This window comes from Chelon labrosus (assembly GCF_963514085.1).
Source record: "Chelon labrosus genome assembly, chromosome: 2".
Lineage (NCBI taxonomy): Eukaryota > Metazoa > Chordata > Actinopteri > Mugiliformes > Mugilidae > Chelon > Chelon labrosus.
The window spans coordinates 27,315,168-27,332,527 of NC_140338.1; the positions used below are offsets into that span (position 1 = coordinate 27,315,168).

At 42.3% G+C, this 17,360-nt stretch overlaps 3 protein-coding genes across 3 annotated transcripts; 2 read left to right on the plus strand and 1 right to left on the minus strand.

The window, feature by feature from the left end:
- Window positions 1–848: 848 nt before the first annotated feature.
- golga7ba (golgin A7 family, member Ba) lies at window positions 849–6,077 on the plus strand (the record flags this gene model as incomplete). The annotated part of the gene is made up of 5 exons (XM_084557592.1): window positions 849–896; window positions 2,044–2,169; window positions 3,544–3,696; window positions 3,799–3,900; window positions 4,451–6,077. 5 exons carry the CDS (start codon window positions 849–851, stop codon window positions 4,532–4,534), a joined length of 513 nt encoding a protein of 170 aa, XP_084413718.1. The 3' UTR covers window positions 4,535–6,077.
- A 1,448-nt stretch (window positions 6,078–7,525) lies between these two features.
- On the minus strand, window positions 7,526–11,681 carry crtac1a (cartilage acidic protein 1a). The gene is made up of 14 exons (XM_084568672.1): window positions 11,547–11,681; window positions 11,020–11,228; window positions 10,728–10,924; window positions 10,493–10,629; window positions 10,244–10,400; window positions 10,024–10,158; window positions 9,454–9,590; window positions 9,229–9,365; window positions 9,024–9,106; window positions 8,739–8,839; window positions 8,482–8,650; window positions 8,057–8,202; window positions 7,840–7,879; window positions 7,526–7,742 (listed from the first exon to the last, which is right to left on the minus strand). Exons 2-14 carry the CDS (start codon window positions 11,217–11,219, stop codon window positions 7,735–7,737), a joined length of 1,647 nt encoding a protein of 548 aa, XP_084424798.1. The 5' UTR covers window positions 11,220–11,228; window positions 11,547–11,681; the 3' UTR covers window positions 7,526–7,734.
- Window positions 11,682–11,952: 271 nt separating this feature from the next.
- r3hcc1l (R3H domain and coiled-coil containing 1-like) lies at window positions 11,953–16,990 on the plus strand. Its single transcript, XM_084568685.1, has 7 exons — window positions 11,953–12,077; window positions 12,377–12,838; window positions 13,003–13,190; window positions 13,740–13,810; window positions 13,970–14,065; window positions 14,453–14,593; window positions 15,428–16,990. The coding sequence occupies exons 2-7, from the start codon at window positions 12,401–12,403 to the stop codon at window positions 15,478–15,480; spliced, it is 987 nt and encodes a 328-aa protein (XP_084424811.1). The 5' UTR covers window positions 11,953–12,077; window positions 12,377–12,400; the 3' UTR covers window positions 15,481–16,990.
- The last annotated feature ends 370 nt before the right edge of the window (window positions 16,991–17,360 follow it).

Below are 17,360 nucleotides of genomic sequence, written 5' to 3' on the forward strand. Positions count from 1 at the left end.
ACAATAGGAAAGCATGCACATTCAGACACTTTCAAGGTCCTGGAAAATAAACTGAAAAGCTACATTTTCTTTTCTGGGGAAATGACATTTTCACATTACTTGTTTGATACATTCAGCTGTATACAGGGTTAAACCATTCACCATTTCAAACATTCATATTCAGGAAAATGTTGGACAGAGATTAAGCACACCCAGAACAGATGCGTATGGTATTGTCCAAAAGAAGCCTTCACAATAAGAGCTTCCTGGTTCTGTCTCATATACAAAACACTGTTTTTATACCCTTCATCTGTGTGGAATTTTTGAACTTTGTTAGCTCTGCCATCAAGCAAATGATACATTTCAGTCTGTGTTTGTCTCATTGCGTTCGTTCCAACTCTTTTTAGATTACCACACCTTAATATGTCTATGTATTAGCTGTCTACATCAACTGTTGTGTGGCTAACTTGGACATTTGCGGTGACGTGTATTGCCCCTGTGGAAAAAAAATAACTAAATAAATAAGCAAGACCTTAATTTTCTCCATGTAATATTCATTGGAAAAATGGTTGGTGTTTCAGTGTAAAGAAATGTGTGATAAAATGATGTCTAAATCCCACTGAGATGCTTCAGTTTGATGGTCCTGGTTTTGTCTCACTGTAGCTCCCTGAGCCACCACCTTTCTTATTAATAGGCCTTTCTATTATGAAGAGTTCATGCAGAGTCCAAACTCACTTCAGAGGCTGTAGAAAATCTCAACACTGTACTACCACAAGCCCCGCCCTCCGTCCGGCTCACACACCCAGCCCTCCTCCTCCCCCCTCTCTCTCTCTCTCTCCCTCCGTGTCCCACTAAAGCGATTTCAGCGCATGCAGGGACTCGTCCCCACGGCCACGGATGGCAACATGGCGACAGAGGTAAGACTGGCACTCTTTATCCGTTTCATTTCCTGCTCTGATCGCCTGGTTGCCGGCGCGGACAGTGCTCCTGCTCTTGTCACTAGAATAAAACAGGTGCGGTTAACGCGGTCAGTGAGGGCACTGAGGCTGCGCACGGTTTAACTCGACACTGATTCAGATGCGGCTCAGGGCTGGCGGCTGTGCCCTACATTATTATCATTCAGCTAGTTCCGTCCTTGGGTCGATCGTATTTATTTCCCTGCAAACAGTTTCTGGTATTTTTATTTATTTATTAATTTCCAAAAAAGGAGAAAAAAAAAAACATATAAGTGGTGAATAGTGCTTGCTGTGTGTGCAGCTCCCCCCACCCCTCCATGTTAAGCTGTTTTGGTGAAAGCAGATCTGTTTTTGTCTGTTGTTAATCCGGTGACAAGCCACTGTGTTTGACCACTGACACTACAACCACACACTACACACACACACACACACACTACACACACATACTATACACACACACAGAGATAGAGGAAACCATGTTCAGCACCATGGACAGAAGCCACGCAGCCCTGACCTTCCTCACTGCATTTCTCTTTCATCCGTGAGTTTTAGATGCACAGATGAAAGATGATTTACCACATCTCTCTCTCTCTCTCTCTCTCTCTCTCACACACACACACACACACAATGATATACTCAATAGCACAAAAGCGTGTAAATATATGAATAACTTGGATCTTGTTCCCCCCTCATCGATCTGTTGTGAGCTGTAGTGTAATGTTATCCCGTCTCCTGCAAGATATGCCTCCTCATAAGATCAGAGAGAGAGGAGGAGTAAGAATCAAAGTGTGTGTGTGTATATATATATGCGTGTGTGTGTGTGTGTGTGTAAAAGATAGTATGTCCAGTGCTGGGCTCTGCTCCAGCAGTCAACAAGGCAGAAACAAGTGCAGACACTGATACACAGAGTGATTGATCACACTCTGTCTCCTGCTACTCGATCATCCAATACGTTCAGATCAGCCACTGTTTGCACACATTAGGAGCGAACAGGTGCTCGGAGAGGTGCTCGGAGGGACGGGGCACTGTCTGGGGATTCATTAAAGAGATACACTGTTAACCCTCGCTGTATTATTTCCTTTCTGCGCCTGCGACTTGTCCTCTGCAGTTTCATAACCTGCAGGAGCTGAGGCACAGTGCGTCTCTGGCCAACAAAGTGTTCATCCAGAGAGACTACAGTGAAGGGACCACCTGCAAGTTTCAGACTAAGTTCCCTTCTGAGCTGGAGAGCAGGGTAAGGACCAACCAAAAACCAGTTTGGTTTCTTCTAGGCGGGGCTGTATGATGTACGTATCCATAGTCTGTGTATGACATACAGTAGATGGTTGTTTGAAGAGGAGCAGATGGGAGTATGGGCACAGAGGTCAAGCAATGAACTTGCTGTGGATGGGATCAGCAGCAAAAATATATTCGGTTTAATTCAATCTTATTTATATAGCATCAATAACAACACAAATCGTCTCAAGACGCTTTACACAAGCTGGTCAGAAACCCGGTCTGAAACCCCCAGAGCAAGCACAAAGGCGACGGGGTCCAGGTAGAGACAGAAAAAGAGAGAGAAGAGAGCAGCAGTATAAAGTATATGACAAAGCTCAACTACAAATATCAGCTGAATTATACACTATATTTAGAACATTATCACCACTTATCCTGTCCATTAGACATCCTTTTCCAGCAGAGAACGGAAGCAATTATTTCTCTCTCTTCAAAGCCACCAGACTCCATGGACACATAGAGTAATTTAACCTTGAGCACATGAGTCACTGGTCTGCCGCTGTGTGACCTAGGTATTTTAACACATTAATTAAACTTCACTCAGTGAAAAATAGAAAAAAAAAAAAACTGACAGATTAAGGCATCAGCAGACTAGCAGCAACTCTTCTGTTCTGCAGGGTTAATTTACGTTTTTGTCAATTGAGTCCGGTGGCTTTAAAAGAGTGTATGCTGTGTCAGTTACCACTGGAATAACAAGCTAACCAGTAATAATATTCTAAACACAGCATCCACTGAAACTGACTTTTCTTTATGTGGACCCACTTGCTTCTCCAAACGGGGAACGTGCAAACTGTCATGTACTTTGGGGAATACACTGACTACTGATGAGTAACTCCTACAACCAGACTTAAAGGACACTTATTATTTAGGGAAATATTTGTAAAGCGTGGGTAATAGGGACATTTATAACAGTCTGAAAGGCCTGTATTCACCATGTTGGTGAGTTCAGTTATTTCTCAAAATAAAATGCTTAAGATGAATATTTGAAGGTTTTGAACTGTAAAGGGAAACGATTGTTTTAAACATTTATTGAGGAAACAAATGTATGACATCCAGCTGCAGCTCCATTTCTTTTATGTTATCAATTATGAGAAAAACACAATTATCTCTTTCTCCCCCCATGCTTTACTTATTTTCTCCTGGCACTGGAAGAGGGGATTTAATAGCAGCAGCTATGTTTAATGAAGAGAAATGAGAATGTAGTTTATACCTGATTCTGAACCTGTAACCAAAGCAAACCAATATGGCATTAACCCTCAGGGTTATTTGAACATAATTTTATAATGTCTTCTATTTCAACTACTCATCCTCTGTCCCATGATTCTGTCTCCAGATTGAGCGGACATTGTTTGAGGACACTGTGAAGACGCTGAATAACTACTACGCAGAGGCAGAGAAGATTGGAGGACAGTCCTACCTGGAGGGATGTCTGGCCTGCGCTACAGCTTATCTCATCTTCCTCTGCATGGAGACACGTTATGAAAAGGTCAGACCTCTTCAAAACACCTTCAGAGCATTTTGGTAAGCTAACATGGCTTGGATTTCATATCATTCATTTCATTTATTTATTTATTTTTTTCTGTGTCAGGTGTTGAAGAAGATTGCCAAGTACATTCAGGAGCAGAACGAGAAGATCTATGCGCCCAGAGGTCTGCTCATCACAGATCCCATAGAAAGGGGAATGCGTGTTGTATCCTTACTCCGTGTTTTGGGGTACATAAAATACAAAAACTACATACAAAAACTGCAGTTCCTCAAATGGCCACTTGAGGGTAGCTATACAAGTGAGTCAGTGTTAAAGTCTCGACCTCCACAGCTGGAACAAACATGTTTACAGCCTGGTACAAAAAAGATTTTGGTCGATGTAGCTAATTTCCCATTACATGACAAACGCACAGGAGTGCATTTTTCTATAACTCACCTTTTTTAATTATATTGAGGATTAAAGTTGTGCATAATTTTGGATGTGGTCACTTTAAGCGTCAGGTTGGTGGCCTCATGGGCTGCTAGCTGTCTGCATAAGGGTCATCCAACCGCCTCCTCTCACTCTCCACATCTTTGCCCATATTTGAATATACTAAGAGTTAAGAGTAGAGTCAGCTAATGTGGAGGTGGCAACTGCTCTTCCAGGAGAACTGTGGGTGACATCCTAGAGGTGCATGTATGTAAAACATTTCCATTATGTTTTCTGTGTACAGTACTTCACCAAAAGTCCTTGGTCCTTAACTGCTTTAAACCAGATAGAGATTTCCATCTACGAAGACCGGGGCTCCAGTGGCTCCAGCTCAGGGAGCAGCTCTGTGTCTGGCAGCACCGCCCGATGACTGGGTACTTCCTGAAGCCGTGTCCACCTGATCACTCCTGGACAAGGGCTTAGGACAACGATGCTACTCATGTTCCAGCACTTAACCTGTACACCCCTTAAGATACGCTCACACAAAGGATTCACTAGCTTTTGTTGCTCCTGATCATCATCACATTCTGAAGGTTCTTTTCACACGAAACACTTTAAAACATGCACAAGAAATGTGCAAACATTGCTGCAGTTGTGTTATGATGCGATGTCTGAGTGAAAAGGAAGCTAGTAACACTTTGTCGGATCACACCACTTTTTTTTAAGTTAAAACAAAAAGGAGGAAGGAAGCGCTGAAACAGAAGTGTATACCACAAACCTCACCAAAACGTCATACCTCAGACACCACCAATGCACAACACTGATTATGAGACTAGCCTGAACTCGTTCCATCAACACTGCACACCAGACGCTGGCTTTTTATTGTGTCATCTGTCGCTCTAGCCAAATTTTCAACTTTTAGCAAGGGATGTGCAAGAAATCCAACTCAAAGAGGTCAGATTAACAGTACAAAGCACCTCCTCCTCCTCTTCCGCCTCTGCTGTAAATCACGCAGATGAATGTCATCCAACCCGTCCATGCATATAATGTAGCAAATCTTCCGTATTTCTCACATGAAAGCCTACATTTTTATTTTAGACACACAGACACATGCACAAATCCAAGTACTAACCTCTTGGTTTCACTGAGCGAGACCAACTCTTCCTAAATTTTGATTATGCAAAGACTTGGCGTGCAATAGATGCAGCAGTAAGTAGAGAAAGGACGGGTCAAAAAGTCTTCCTGAATCGTACCTGTAGTGTTTTAAACACACACCAACCCTTCCCTGATTCTTGAACAAACTTCCAAAGAACAATAACTGCCAAAAAAACAACAACAACAACAACTGGCTCACAAATGTGAATGTGTCTTTTATTTTGGTGATTTTGTGCAAAAACTAATTTTCGTACTGCTTGTTGTTTGATACACATGGTAATGAGGTATATATGACTGGTGTCAAATAAACAGTTTCATCACAGCCTCACAGAGCTCATCTGTATTTTATTATGTGTCATTGTGTAAATATACAATATTACTTAGAGCAGCAACTTGACTTACCACAGATGGAAAAAGACCAGGTAAGAGGGCAGCACACTGAATCTGAGTTGGAAATCACTGGAAACCTGTTTTCATGTATACAGTCAAGTACAACACTATGGATGCCTTCCACGAGAGACAGACTGAGAAGGTGTGACATTAGCCTCATATTTAACATCATGTCTTCCCTCTCTCCACGATTATTGGTTTTCAACTCCAACTTAGCGATATAAACACTTATTTTATAGCTTAACTTGATGTTGTTCCATTCAGATGTGTCACCAAGCTATTTCTGGCCGAGGAATGCTAAATGGCATGCAGACAATATTACAGTTACATTTTAGCATTAAAAAAACAAAAAACGTATGAGATGTGAAAACAATTGCTAGTGATAAACTCTCAATAAATAATGGACTGGTTCAGTAGTTCCTGTCAGCTCTTTAGTTTTCAGTTGTGTGGCAAAAACGGCTGCTGATTGCAACAATTAGATATTAAAGATAAAGGAGAATTTACAACCAGCTAGTGAATCAATCATGTTTCTTTACAAACGTCAAAGAAACACAGTTTATTCTGTTGTCTGTAGCTGCTGAACGAACAAATAAACCTTTTGTCTGGTGACTGTTAACTGACAAGGAGATATCGATGTGAAATGGCGTGTACCTACAGGCCTTGTGGGTTTTATCATTCATGGTTTAAGGATAAATTTTGCGTAAAGAGCAACATTTTCCAATGTCATATATGCAAATATACATGTACAGCACTTTACATTTATGGGCTAAATTATGAAATTTAGTACACATTGTTTGCCGAAAAACCGGTTCAAGTGCATTAATTTTTATGCGCAATAGATATTATGTCATCACAGCAGGAGAAACGAGATGTAAATAATACATTATAATAATTAATGATGGTTAAATTCCATTCAGCTGCCTGAGTTTTATGGTCCTGGTATTGTGCATGCGTGCCTCTCTGTCACACTGTCAAGAATCAGAATGTTTGCTGTGAAGACAGCCTGTTGGACTTAAACTCATTGCATGCATTGCTTCATTGCTGCGAGGCTTTCAATCCTCCTTAAATGTTTGCATGCATGCCTCACTGCTTACATGCCCCGCAGCAGGCTAAAGGGATACAGATTGCAGTTTTTCAGTCTCATTTAAATCTGCAAGGGATTTCAGCATGCAACCAGCTTATCAAAACAAACAGGAGGCGTCCAGGCTGCGAGGATGTCCACATGATTAAATGGAGTAGACAAATCAAATAGACACACTGTCACTGCATAGCACAGCACAGCATGTCCTTTTAGCAGATGTTTGTCCCAGGCGTGCAAGTGCTGGTTAAGACTTGTCTCACTGCGTTGTCATCAGCCTGAAGACTACTCTCACCTCAGATCTGTCAGAGCAGACAGCACCAAGACACACTGCAGAAAAAGTGTCTTAAAATAGGAGGCTTCAAGCGTGGAGGCCGTAGAGCGAAAACTCGCGAAAAATGGAGCTGCATGGATGGAAGGAGAGAACACGGGAGAATGACAAACATGTTGGAGGAAATGTCAGACTGAGACAAAACAATCTGTATGAACATGAAGAACATGGTCAAATGTGCGGAATGAAGACAAGGAGGAAGAGTGCGCACGGGACATGTTCAGGTTGTTTCAGTGGGCCTGTGTCAGCCACAGACTTTGAGTCTTATTCTTGCTAGTAGTCTTTCAGCAGGTTTTAGTGCAGACTCAGCGTGTTGTCTAAGAGCATGCTGGCAGCACTTGCCTGCATTAGCTGCTGTTGTCAGTCAAAGTAAACAAAGCTGACGAGGTTGTGTGCGGGACTAAACACGAATGACTCAAAGCGCTGATGACAAATGTGACTATGAAATGATAATCGAACTCATCTAGCCAAGTGACAAGAAGCAGTTTATTCAAACAAGTTTGTTAAGAGCAATAAAACTAAAAGCAGTAAAAAAAACTAAAACTAAAAATAGCTACTCATAGAGTAAAGAAAACAAGGCCCCTGTCTTAAAGCACCCAGCGAAATAAAAGAATTTTAAAACCTGTGTAATATTATCATACACATCAGTTCTTTATTGCATTTCATGACATAATCCTCAAAGACCTGTAGAAAAATAAACATACATTCAAAAGAAAATAAATTAGTATCTGATTAGAAATAGTTTAAGGTTTCAGACTTTTTATTTAAAAGAAATATTTACCTGCACAGCGACCATTCTGGACAGTAAAGCCATTGCCACACTGAAAAGAAAAAAAAAAAGAATTAAATAATAAACCAAATAAGTTAAGAGAAAAACATCCTGGTCTTTTATATTTTGCTGCTACGGTGATTTAATTTAAATGAAATAAACAGAGAGCCCCTGGCAGACTGACTGGAGCAATAGCTCATAATGCATGCAGTGAGTCAGTACTGTGTACCTGTGTGTCATTGGCAAGCGCAGACGTTTCCCCCTCTTTTGGGTAGGCTACTTCCACCACGGAGTTCATTTCACCAGCCTGAAGAGTTCGGGAGAAGGTGGTGCCGTCTGGCCAGGACACCTCCAGGACCTTCACCTCGTCACTTCCTGGGTGTGGTGAGGAGAAAAATAACTGAGCACCACGCAAGAGGGAAATAAACTGTGTGTTTGTGAGTGAAAGCCAACACGTGACATTAGATGTTAAAGGTATTTTCAGGAAACACAGTCAAATGTCAACTTATAGTGGCACTAGGGTGTACACTTGGAGCAGTAGTAGCTTATGTAGTATGTAGTGATAAAAAATTAGCATATTTGGTATATGTAAAGGAATAATAGCATTAATACATAGCAATAGCAATGTATAAAGAATAACAGAACATATTATACCAAAGCCAAAGTGGGCGACAGGCTCCATCTCACACAGGTACCCAGAGCCTCCGTCAATGATGCGTGTGTGAGCTCCGCTCTGATTGGTGAAGGCTGTTACCTTGGCCCCCCGGGCAAAAGAGCCAAACTGGGTGCGAGGAACGACGCGCAGCCAGTTACTGGACGAGCCCTGACAGCAAGGACGATGAGTGAGCTAGTGGTTAGCGCAGTTATTACGATACAAGTACGCACAAAGACGAGCGCGCGCAAACACATACCTGTGTGACCTTGAAGACAGAGATTGGCTGCTGAGCGCTCTCTCCGTGCGCCAGCAGCAGATCCAGCTGTCCGTCCCCATCCAAGTCTGTGACAGTGCCACCTGTTCAAAACACACAGAGTGCTCTCACTGCGCTGACCTACATAACATCACAGCAGTGTTTATCTGACAGCTGTATCTCTGCAAAGCTCATCCAAACGCAGAGGAAGCTGATATAACGCGTAATACAAAGACATGTTTAGAACAAAACTGAGGAAAATGTGTCCTCAGTTTATAGATAGCTGACCTGTTCCTCTGCCCTGTGGCTCTGCAGCGTCTCCCACATTAAGTTCCTGGATCAAAGGGTCTGCATTAGCTCTCCTTGACACCCTGTAAACAAACAGAAGCTTCTAAAAATGGCTGATGGTGATAATTCTAGTTTCTGCCAGATAATTTGCTCATAACTGAGAAATGCATTTTAATGGCAGTTCACATAATAATCGGAATGCAACCTGAACAGCCTGTTAGGCGCGTTTCCTCTGTATGCAATATTGTTGAAGAACACCTCCAGCTCCTTATCATTATCAAAGTCGGCGGCGATGACGGTGCGGATAGGCGAAGCCGTGGCAAATCCTCCAGTAGCAATATTCTGCACAGGAAAACAAGTTATTATTTATAAAAACCTTTTTATTTTTAAGTCACTCAACCTTTTTCTCTCCATTCACGTCTTTCCTTACCCTGAATTGGGAGTTGCCGGTCTGCAGGTAAAGTCTGTGTGGGCCGTTCCAGTTGCCATAGACAATGTCTGTCTTTCCGTCACCGTTGAAGTCAGCTAGTGCTAAACCTCTGCCGTGCTGGTATCGGTCCTCCACACCTTTTTATATGGACACAGTTTTAAAGGTTAAAATGTGACAACAATTTAAGGTTAAATTGTGTCAGATCTGGAAAAAAAGACACCGTGTGCGTATACAACTTTGCAGAAAATTTTAAATAATAAAATGATAAAAGGCAGCCTCGTTCATACTGTATGTGGCTGGTAAATTTAAAGCTACATCCAGCAGGTGGTTATTGTAGACTCAAGACGGGAACCCATCTACCACAGGATCTGAAACTCACCAGTCTACTTGTGTGGTTGTTTAATATTTGTACAAGCCTGTCCTGTGTAAATGATAATTTGCGTCATTGTGTTATTAGACAACCCACAGACTTTATTCTTTGTTAAGCTAATGGGTATACATTCAGACATAAGTTACTTCTACTCCTATTGTGTTCGCACTCGTCTTCTTCCCTTTCTGTTTCATTCTCACCTGCCTGCGCAGCCATGTCAATAAAAGTCCCATCTCCTTTGTTCTTGAACAGGAAGTTTGGTCCGTTCTCATTGTCACAGAACACATCCGAGCTGTACTGGCTCAGGATCGGTCCAACGACCACGCCACGACCACCTGCACAACAACAACAAGCCACGTGAAGGCATCCATTCTTTACAAGAACTTAAAAACATCTCACGCTTCCAGCACGCCTCCTGACCTGTCAACCTGTTGACCCCTGCGCTGGGGGCCACATCAGACAGAGCGACGATGCCCTGGGTCACATCGCTGGCAGCCTCGTCCATTTCTAGGAGAGCGTGGGGGCCGACGTTTCCACTGGCATAGTTGGCCACGTAGATTGAGTAACGGCCTGTTCCCTGGAGAGTGATAGGAGAAAGATTCACTCAGAGAAAGGAGATGGGAGGGGATAGTGAGGGTGAAATGTGAAGGTTCAAGAGGCTTTACAGACCTTTCTGTCGACACATGCAACCGAACGTCCAGCCATACGATTAGCAACGCCACGCCGTACATTGATCTCGTCACTGAGCAGATCCTCAAAGCGACCATTACGAAACTTGAAGAGCTTGTCTGAATATGTTGCACGTCCTGCAAACGTAAAGTCATTTATCATGAAGGAAAGTCAGTCAGCTACCTGAAATTTTATTTTTTTCCCCGTGGATTGGTTATGATAATGTGGTATTTACCAGAATAGGCATTATTTGTATTAAGGAAGTAGATCTCTTCACGTCCATCTCCGTCCACATCGCAGGCGGTAACTCCAATAGCATTTCCTGCTCTGTCCCTCAGTGCATAGAACGGGGAGTTACTGTCATCAATGGCAATGTTTAGCAGCTTCTTTTGAGTGCTGTCGTACTTCAGCACCAAGTTGGGCCCGTTGTACCTGAAAAAAAAAAATAGAAAAAACACCACACGTATTTGTTTTGCTCACACTGAGTAAAGCACGCGGTCATCCTTCCAGCTCATATTCACACTTACCCTGCCACCACCACTTCCAGGTCACCGTCACCATCCACATCTGTCACAGCCATCCCATAGTTGAGTTGCGTGGGATTGTGCACGCTGTCCGGAGGAAGGATTGTCTGTGTTATATCCTGAAACATGGGATCAGTCCCCTGGGCATGGGACTGGGACCACAGTGTGACCAAGAAGAAGAGCAGCAAGCCTGACCCCCACATCGCTGCAACCTGATGGGACACAGATCGAGACTGGTAAGTGCATTTCAAGTCAACATGCAAGAGTAAATGCATGCATGAGTAAATTAATTTCCATACCGCAGTTTATAAACTGAACATTATTTAAAATAATTCAAGGTAAATTAAAGGTAAAAAAAACTAAAAAACTTCAGAGAATGAATAACAGCAAAAGTCAGAGGAAAACCAATAAATAATTGTTCCATTAAACTTGCCCTAAGTCACTGACATGCAATACAAATAATTAAGGAAAACATGCATACCTCTACATTCCCCTACCTCTTTCCCCTCACTATCTTAATACATTCTTACCGTATCAGGGTGTAAAGATGCAACTGGTCTGATTTCGCTGGGGTGATTTTAAGTATTCAGCCCCGTATATCATTTGGCAAAGATCCTTCACCTTACACAAGTCAAGTATTTGTAATTTACGAAACAGCTTGTGTAACGCGCAGAACACTGACCAATCAGCGAAGAGCTGTGTGAATCATTAGGCTGTCGACCAATGGCTACTCGCGTTTGTGTGCTCGTGTTTGTGAGACGCCGGGGTTTGGTCTGTTTGTAGTTCACGACACATGAACGCTTTACATCTACAGCACAGAAATCAGACAGTCCAGTGACAACATATTATTAATCCCCACGGCTTTGATAATCTAAACTCAAATGACAATGTATGTTATGCTGGGAAATGCATTAGTCGCGAAACAAGCCTGCTTGAGTTGTTCCACAGAATGATTCAGCAGCGGCTCCGTTCAAGAACACGGTCTCCCATAATGCTTTGCGTTGATCTACGCTTACGTCAGCCGTGCGACGAAAATCTGTTGTTAAACAAACCGTACACGGGTAAGCGGAAAGAAACTGTTTGTAAAAGATCTGCTTAAATAAATTGAATGAAAATAAATGAACGCCTTTACGTTGAACGGCGCTCGTTGTTAACTTCATATTTGTGTTTCATTTAGCAATTGCTGCTTCATTGACGAGTGGACGTTTAACGTTAAATCGGTTAGCTAATTGTAGCTAGTGGTGAACGCGCTGTCTTCCCGGAGGAATTGTTTAGTTCATGGAAATGTAAACTTAAACTTGAAACATTAATGAATTAAACGTTTTGTGAAAGCGTCTGTTTCTGTTCCTATTTGTTCCAGATGTGTTGGTGATATCATTTAATCATGGAACTGGAACAGCCAAAGGACGATTGTACTCCAACCCAGTCAACACCTACACCTCCAGCTCAGCCCAAGAAGCCAAGTCAGGCTCTGTACGTCCCCAAACAACGACACCAACCCTCCAAAGACAAAGCCCAGAGTCAGGGAGAAGTTAAACCAAAACCCCGGCCACGGTACACAGACAAGGCACGGAAGAATGCTAAGAACAAGAAGGACAAGGCTGGAGGAGGAGACAAGGCACACAACAATGAAGCCACGTCTGATGCAAAGGAGGAGGGATTAGAGGATGCAGAGGTGGTGGGTAATGGGCAGCCTGACCTAACCCAGGTGGAGGAAGAGGGTACCTCACAGGTGGACCAGGAAGAAAAGGGAGAAGAGGAGAGTTGGGACACCTTGTTCAATGATGACGGCGACTGTTTGGATCCGCATTTGCTTGAAGAGGTGAGAGCTTGCTGTGGATTTTTGGTGAGATGGGCATACACCCACTTAACAATTCGGTTTCACGTCTAGCTAAAACAGGAGCTCAAGAAAGACAGTATGTTCATTGCCTATTTCTGTCTCCTTCCATCTGTTTTACTTCTTGCTCTCCCCTTTGACACTTCCAGCTTTCTTTGAAGGAGGGTCGAAAGAAGGAGTCAGTCCAGGAGCCCAGGTTTGATTACTACAACATGGACAGAGATGACGAGGATGACGTTGACCTCAGCGAGGATGAACTTTCACATATCGTAGAGATCTACGACTTTCCTACAGATTTCAAGACAGAAGACCTTCTCAAGTTGTTTCAGTGCTACCAGTATGTATACTTTAACGCACCACTGGCTCTGCCTGTTTATAACATCTGTTCCCTGCCTAATGTGACATCATTGTAAGTTATAGGGGAGTAAAATGCATTTATCTAAAGTTATTATCACGCTTTGGTAGCCAAAGAGAAGTAAGTTTAGTGGACCTACACAAAAAAATTCTTAACAGACAAGAAAATATACTCTCTTGATGTAACTTATTTTAAGTGATGAAACATGTTTTGGTTTTATTTAAGCATTGGAATCCACTGGATTTTTTTTTTTTGCATGAGACCAAGATGTAGATTTGGTTTTCTTAATCCATTGAAAGCACACTTGGAAGTGATCTTTCGGCATCATGAACAGATTAAGAAGATTATCACAGCAAGCCAACCATGTTTCAGCATTCATATGTTCACCAGGCTGTTGTTTTCAGACAGAAGCATTCCAACAGGATCAGAAATGCTCAAAAGTGGCAGAAATAGACCACCTAAGATCTACCGGTGAAGGTTTTTGATTAAATGTTCTGTACTAACTTCATGTGACTTCTGACTGTGTTTCAGACAAAGAGGCTTTGACATCAAGTGGGTAGATGACGCACATGCCCTGGGCCTCTTCTCAAGCCCTGTAGCAGGTTAGTAAAGCTCTGCTTCTCATTTAAGGTAATTCCAGTTAATTATCGTCTGTAGTAAATATCACCAAGACACATTTTCCTGCCACAGTTATAAAAGGAGCAGTGATTTAGTAAAGAGGATCATCTCATTGTCCTGCACAATTTATTATCCTCATTCAGCCCGTGAAGTTCTTAGGTCCAAACATCAACTGATGAAGGTGCGACCACTCTCCAAATCCTCCTCCGCCACGAAGGCCATAGCTCGCAGCTGCTCAGGTAAAAATGAACCTGTCTCTTTTTTCGTTTTGTGTTTTGTACACATCTGAACAAAAGTGAGAATGTGTTCCTCAGTGAGTCTGTCTATCAGGCTGCCTCAGCTGCTTTCTCCTGTAACCCCAGACTGACTCTCAGTTTAGATCAGGGCTGTTTGGACATGCATGAGACTCGTTTAAAGATAGATCTTAATGACTCTTGGTAGACTTTTGATGTTGTCGTGCACTAGGATGAGTTTTGGTGCTGATCAGATGCCTCCATGGTGGCAGTATGTGACAAATATGAATCTAAACACCCAAAGACCCTAAACGTTTACAGTGCTGTATCTTGCACATTTGAACATTAAAAACATTTGAGTCCCCTTTTATTCTTCTGTCCTGTCAACCCCAGACTACCTCCTGCCTGCCAAAGAGAGACCTCAGACAAGTGCAGTACTGGCTCGGCAGCTCGTGATCGGTGCCCTCGGTGTAAAGAGCAACCTGACAAAGGAGCAGCGCGACACAGAGAGGAAGAAACTCCAGGAAGCAAGAGGTACTAGATCATACACACACAAATTCCATTTCGCTTATGATTGTAGTCTTGTGGTCATCAGAACACACTCATTCTCAAATTCTCTTCTTTCTTCTTGCATCCTGGGCTGGTGTGTTGTATTTTCTGGGTGTATGCTCTCTCCTGATGAGAGAAATTTAAATTGTCCAGATCCTCACGTTCACTGGTCTGTTGCTAAAGTAAAGAATGGGTTCAGTAGTGTGTGAGTGTCACACAGGGTGACCAGTCAACCTCATATCAAATCTAAAACTTATGGAATACACAACAGCCCTCACTTTGTTTCCAGTGTCTTGCATTTGAAGGTTTCCACCACCAGTGGGAGCTGTTTTCATACTTTACACATCATAATGGGAAGTCTAGTTGCAAATTGTTCATGCATTACTATGCAGCTCACAACGGGTCTATAATCAGTACAGCAGCCATTTCCCTTCAGGGATGGAACATAAGTATATAGGCACAGAAAACCACAGCTAGCTGTCCACTGAACACTCAGTCCAGGAAGTTAAGGCCTTGAGCACAGCAAACTAAAAAAAGCTCCTTTGTTCTTAGCACAGGCGCTCTGCTGTGCTCTTTATTTAAGATCGCTTCACACGCAGTAAATGTCAGTCCAGAAGTGCATCATGTGCTTAACACTGTGTCGCTGGAGCGGATGCCACGTATGCAAACATTAATTTGCAGCTGGCTCCTCAGCTCTTCACTCCCTCCGTGTGGTAAAGAGCCATTTAAATATAGAACAACGAATCACCTAAGTGTTCTTTATGTAGCTGCTTTCCCGTATTCATGTGTTAAAGCGTCTGCCTGTGATTTATCTTTCAGAACAAAAGCGCCTGGCAGCCAAGCAGAAGGAAGATGCTTGGGAGGGCAAGTGACTGTACACAAGTCTTATTTAAAAAAAAAAAAAAAAAAAAATCCTTGATTCAGCAGAGGCTTAAACTGTTTAAAATTGTTCCCCTGTTTTTCTCAATTGGCCACTCCTTACTACCTTCACGGATCCTGGAAATGATACCTGCCATTTTTTTTTTTGTCCCTTTTTTCTGCCACAGTCCTTCACCAATGTCTCCCTACTTTGATAGACTTTAGTGTTACACTTCTCTTCCCTCAGATCCGCCTTCATGCTTCGTTCATGCGTGCACTGTACAGTGACTGTAGCCAACACAAACCGACTAAATCTGACTCACTTTCATTTCTCTAGCATTTTAACAAATAGCCTCTAGTAAAACACTGAGGCTAATGATTTTATAATTAAGTGTCATGAGTTCACTCAAAGAAGTATTTTCTGTACAGGTCCAAAGCCTCATGTCTTCTAAGGATATATTTATGTTTTTAAACTATAAAAGAATAGTGACAGTCCCTGTAAAAGGTGTAGCATATTTTAAATTCAATCATGATTGTGTGTCTTTATATACGACGTTGAGATTCTGTTTGAGTGGTTGATTCTATTAAAACTCGTATTACTTTAAAACCAGACAGTTTAGGGCTCTGTTTTTACTTCATTTTTTACCCTTCACGTCAGTTTGTTTACAGCGCTTGAAAAGTACCGCGTGGCATTCCTAAATCAGTCTGTTGGTATTTAATCTGTTGGTTAAAACTCAAAAACGTCTTTTGTCCAGACAGAAGTGATGGCAGTACATTGGTCCTAATCCAAAAAGACAAAAATGTCTGTGATAGAGTTTCTCATCACCATCTTACCCTTTAGTTAGCACTCTCCCATTATTGTATTTCCAGTTCTAGTCTTTTAATATTCAGTCTGTTCTGACAAATGAACAAGCTTACTGGTCCAGTCTACATGATATTTGCTAACAACCTTTAAAAAACACCGCAAAGAGCATCAGTGTTAACGGTTTCTGTAGCTGCCACATGGTGGAATATATAAGAGTGTGGCTCTGTAATTTGCTGCACAGTCTCAGCCCCTGGATCTGTGAACCTGAAGCAATCGAGCTGGCACTGAGCAGATATTCTGAACATTTTAGTTTGGCACACTGGTGTATTTTAGTAAAATACGTCGTTGAATAAACAACTGCAAAAAAGGGCACTATTTCAGCACCGCTTTTGGGGGATACACTTCCTCAGTGTCACTGCGGTTAACCACGACTCTTTCAATCGGCTGTACATTTAATAAAAGCCGTCTTTATTCCTAGGAAGTGGATATGTTTTCCTTTAGTGAAAGATTTTCGCCAGAGTTTATTTAATGTAACGTGTATCCTCAAATTCAGTTTCCCAGTTTAGAGTCCGCTCCCTCAAACACACATGCATCTCAGGCTCAGGAGACTTCTCTGACAGCTGCAGGCTGCCGCCTCCTGTGAGCCAGCTTCACCCAGCTGACCACAGACCATGTGGCACTGCGGCTCGTGCACCTCCTCCGCCAGTGATTATACCAGTGTGAGCCAGTATAGAGAAGGAACTGCAAATGTGTCAATGTGTCAACTTCGTAACGAACTAAAAGGCTTTTGGTCTTGTTAGTGGACGTGTTAAAGTGATGCAACAGGCTGCTGTGTGCCTAAATATTTAAAAAGATGATGCTGAAAGTATTATAAATAGAATTATTTGATCAGTAACATTTGAGATGTTCAACAAAATGTTCAGTTCAGCCCAGAGATGCTTTAAGAACGCTAGTAAACTCTTTCTCAGTATAAGCGTTATTCATTTATCCATTTTATTTAGTTCTGTGATTAGATTCAGCTTTACGTCTAAGTGTGTTGCCCAGTGTGACCTACTCTTACCTCTTGTTTCTAAAACTACAGCTATGTTT

Bases quoted from the DNA above. Each gene is read 5' to 3' on its own strand.
- r3hcc1l (XM_084568685.1), top strand. From the start codon at position 12,401: ATGGAACTGGAACAGCCAAAGGACGATTGTACTCCAACCCAGTCAACA. The intron at 12,839-13,002 runs GTGAGAGCTTGC...TGACACTTCCAG, and splicing joins ATCCGCATTTGCTTGAAGAG to CTTTCTTTGAAGGAGGGTCG. The intron at 14,066-14,452 runs GTAAAAATGAAC...TGTCAACCCCAG, and splicing joins CATAGCTCGCAGCTGCTCAG to ACTACCTCCTGCCTGCCAAA.
- crtac1a (XM_084568672.1), bottom strand. From the start codon at position 11,219: ATGTGGGGGTCAGGCTTGCTGCTCTTCTTCTTGGTCACACTGTGGTCC. The intron at 10,925-11,019 runs GTAAGTGTGAAT...TTTTTTTTTCAG, and splicing joins CTGGAAGTGGTGGTGGCAGG to GTACAACGGGCCCAACTTGG. The intron at 8,203-8,481 runs GTATAATATGTT...CACCACACCCAG, and splicing joins TGTCGCCCACTTTGGCTTTG to GAAGTGACGAGGTGAAGGTC.